General features: G+C 53.2%; 2 protein-coding genes across 2 annotated transcripts; both read right to left on the bottom strand.

Annotated features, from left to right (window-relative positions):
• Window positions 1-1088: 1088 nt before the first annotated feature.
• LOC135218834 (uncharacterized) lies at window positions 1089-1538 on the bottom strand. The gene has a single exon (XM_064255282.1). The coding sequence runs from the start codon at window positions 1536-1538 to the stop codon at window positions 1089-1091; it is 450 nt and encodes a 149-aa protein (XP_064111352.1).
• Window positions 1539-1605: 67 nt separating this feature from the next.
• LOC135218832 (uncharacterized) lies at window positions 1606-2877 on the bottom strand. The gene has a single exon (XM_064255281.1). It carries the CDS (start codon window positions 2875-2877, stop codon window positions 1606-1608), a length of 1272 nt encoding a protein of 423 aa, XP_064111351.1.
• Window positions 2878-3192: the final 315 nt, after the last annotated feature.

Below are 3192 nucleotides of genomic sequence, written 5' to 3'. Positions count from 1 at the left end.
TCTTCTGTGAATGACTGAGGATGGGCAGGCACACATGTACGGTGAGGGTAACCATACAGTACCTGGGCAGGAGAGCGACTAGATTGGGTGTATTTCTTAACTCAAGGAGACCACGATCAAAATCCTCGCAGTCAATGTTTCCTGTGGGGCTGTTTTGAGGATCAAGTGCTTGACAACCTTGACGACAGCCTCAGTGTGTCCATTAGACTATGGGTAATGTGGCGATGAGGTGATGTGGTGTACACCCCAACGTTCTGTGAAGTCGGCGAATTCTTTGCTGGTAAACTGAGGTCCTCCATCGGTGCGCAGGCGTAAGGGAACGCCCACCTCTCTGAAGTAGCGGCAGAAGTACCGTATGGTCGAGGAGGCAGTAGTGTCACCCTTGCAAGGGACAACCACAGGCCAGCCGAAGAGGCGGTCGACGACTACAAGAAAGGACTTCCCAGCTACCTGGAAGAAGTCCGCCGATACCGACTCAAAGGGCCTGGATGGATGGTCGTCGTTGTGGAGAGGCTCCTATTGTTGGCTGGGACACAGGACTTGGCACAGCTCGCAGGCAGTGACGGTGTTGGCGATGTCCGAGTCTATCCCAGGCCAGAAGACTGTTTTTCGGGCCTGACGTTTGGTAGCCTCAACACCACGGTGATTATCATGGAGTCTGGCGAGTGTGTGGCGACATAGAGCTGCAGGAACTAGTATTCTTGCCCCGTAGAGCATGGGCTTCTCGCAGCTTCCAGTACGGTGATAAGGATGCATGTAGGTCGTAGCGGTTTGTGGGAAACCGAGAACTGATGCAATCGCGTAGGCGAACGTAGGTGGGGTCGGCCTGTGCTGCTATCAACATGTCCTGTAGGGTCCGGTCGGCGTCAACGGTTGGGGCATCCTCGTCCTGGGAAGCTGTTGTAGCGCTGATGACAGATCTAACATGTGGCATTACCTCAGCACAGCCAGTCATATCCTCAGAGGTGGGGCAGCTGACTGGTGCAAGAGAAAGTGCATCTGGGATGCATAGAGACTTGCCGGCGCGCCACACTGCAGTAAATTGACATTGCGACATGCGCTCCTTCATTCTCTGAAGCCGTGGGTTTTCAACCATGTTCAGCGTGTAGCTGTTGATGATAGGCACCAATGATAGGCAGGGTGAAGGTTGGCAGTCCTTTGAGGTATAGGCAGCACTTTGTGAGGACCCAAGATACTGCAAGCATCTCCAGTTCAATCGTTGCACACCTTGTTTCGGTGTCTGCGAGAAAGTGAGATCCACACTGGACTACTCGGAGATGTCCAGATCCATGGTCCTGGAGGAGAGCGTAGCCTATTCCGTAGAGGCGAGATGCGTCGGTCTGGAGAATGGTTGGCAGGGTTGGGTCAAAAGACGCAAGAACAGCCAGGCTTGAAAGTGCTTGTTTCACATGTTTGAAGGTCTGGTCATGGTCAGGTGTCAAAAGAAAAGAGCGCTTGGGGCTCATGAGTGGTCGAAGGGGCTGTGCAGTCAGGGCAATATCTGGGGTAAACCCTGCCAACTGGTTTACTAATCCCATGAAGGAACGTAAGTCCGTCAGGTTGGATGGTGTAGGGAAGTCTTGCAGAGCAGCAACTCGTCCTGGGTCAGCAGCAATTCCTTCTTCGGAAAGGGTGAAGCCACAGAAATTCACTCTGGTCTCTACCACTGTGAACTTTTTCTTTGTTGAGAGTGATGCCATTTTTGCGGCAGCAGGTGAGCAGTTCGTGGATCCTGTGGTAGTGTGTCAGTAGGTCATTGTCGAAGATGAAAATGTCATCAACACCCTTGACACACTTCATCACGCATTGGAGAGCTAGGTCGCTGCGGTAACAATAGGCATTACCAGTGGCAGCGAAGCCCATAGGTCCCCGGCAATGCTGGAAGCGTCCATAAGGCGTAATGAAAGTTGTGAGGTGGCGGTCCTCTTCTGCTAGCTCCATCTGCCAGTAGCCGTGTAGAGCGTCCGCGTAGGTGAAGAACTTGGCGGTGGAGTCAACAGCACGGACAGCAGCTAAGGGCGTGGGCGAAGGGTGGGCTGGACGGGAGACTTGTGCGTTCAGCTTTGTGAGATCCACAGTGATTCGAACTCCCTTGGCCTTAGGAACGATGACTAGAGGGTGGCACCATTCCGATGGCTCATCTCCACAAGGCTTAATGTCTCCCTGTTGTACCATGGAGTCTAGTTCATTCTTAACAGGTTTGCAGAAAGCGTACGGTATCTGCCTTGGGGTGTGGATGGCGAAAGGGACCGCGTCTTCCTTAAGGTGGATTTCCATGGGAGGGCCAGCCATCGGCCTCAGAGGAGCTGCTTTAAGGTCTTCCTTTGACACGAGTACGTCCTGAAAGGTTTGTAAGAAATACTCTCGGGCCTCAGCAGGGGTCGTGTCTGCATGCAGGGGTAGCTCCTTGCATCGATTAACGTGGGTGACCTGTAGGATGTGCCAAGGAAAGCCTGGTGGGATGATGGCCAACTCCTTGCAAAATGCATAGGACAGGAGTGGCATCTGAACGCGTTCGTGGACTTGAATCGTGGTGAGGCAGGACTGTTTGGCCAAGGACAAGGTGGCCTTAAGGGTTCCTAAAGCAGGTGTCATCTTTGACCCATCTGCCGTGAGTGTCACTGATGTTGCAGGAGGCTGTAGCTCAGTCCTGGGAATGCGAAGGAGTTCCAAGTGCTGGGGGCCCATCACTGATACATCAGCTCCTGTGTCAGGCAGCATCATTATCTTCGATGTCTCACCCCTGTAGGTGAGGGCGATGGATATAGGTGATGGTGAGGAGTCAGTTGATGAAGAAGAGGTCTTGACCTTGCAATTATTAGGGAGCTTGCTAGAAGGGGGCATGGCATTGGGCAGGCCGCCCTGCTTGGCGTTCATCTGCTGATGGCAGTACTTGTCATAGTGGCCCACTCAGCCACAGTGTCTGCATGTGGCCTTGTTGGCGGGGCACTTTGGGGTCCGGCGCCAGTGTCCTTTGCAGCCACAGTTTACACATACACTGTCGCTGGCTGGGCACTTTCCTGTTGAGCTGTGCTTCCTTGTGCAGGAAGGGCATAAAGTGTCCTTGTTAGGGGTTGGTAGCGATGTAGAAACCCTGTTGCCATGTCCTTTGATTTTTTATAAGTGGAGACGGCACACAATTTAGAGGAGGGGCATTTATAGCGGTAGTGGCTGTCCGTGTGGCCTCATAGG

The sequence above is a fragment of the Macrobrachium nipponense genome, chromosome 1 (assembly GCF_015104395.2).
Source record: "Macrobrachium nipponense isolate FS-2020 chromosome 1, ASM1510439v2, whole genome shotgun sequence".
NCBI classification, from domain to species: domain Eukaryota; kingdom Metazoa; phylum Arthropoda; class Malacostraca; order Decapoda; family Palaemonidae; genus Macrobrachium; species Macrobrachium nipponense.
The sequence above is the reverse complement of the archived record's forward strand: the minus strand, read 5'-3'. Positions and strand labels throughout refer to the sequence as shown.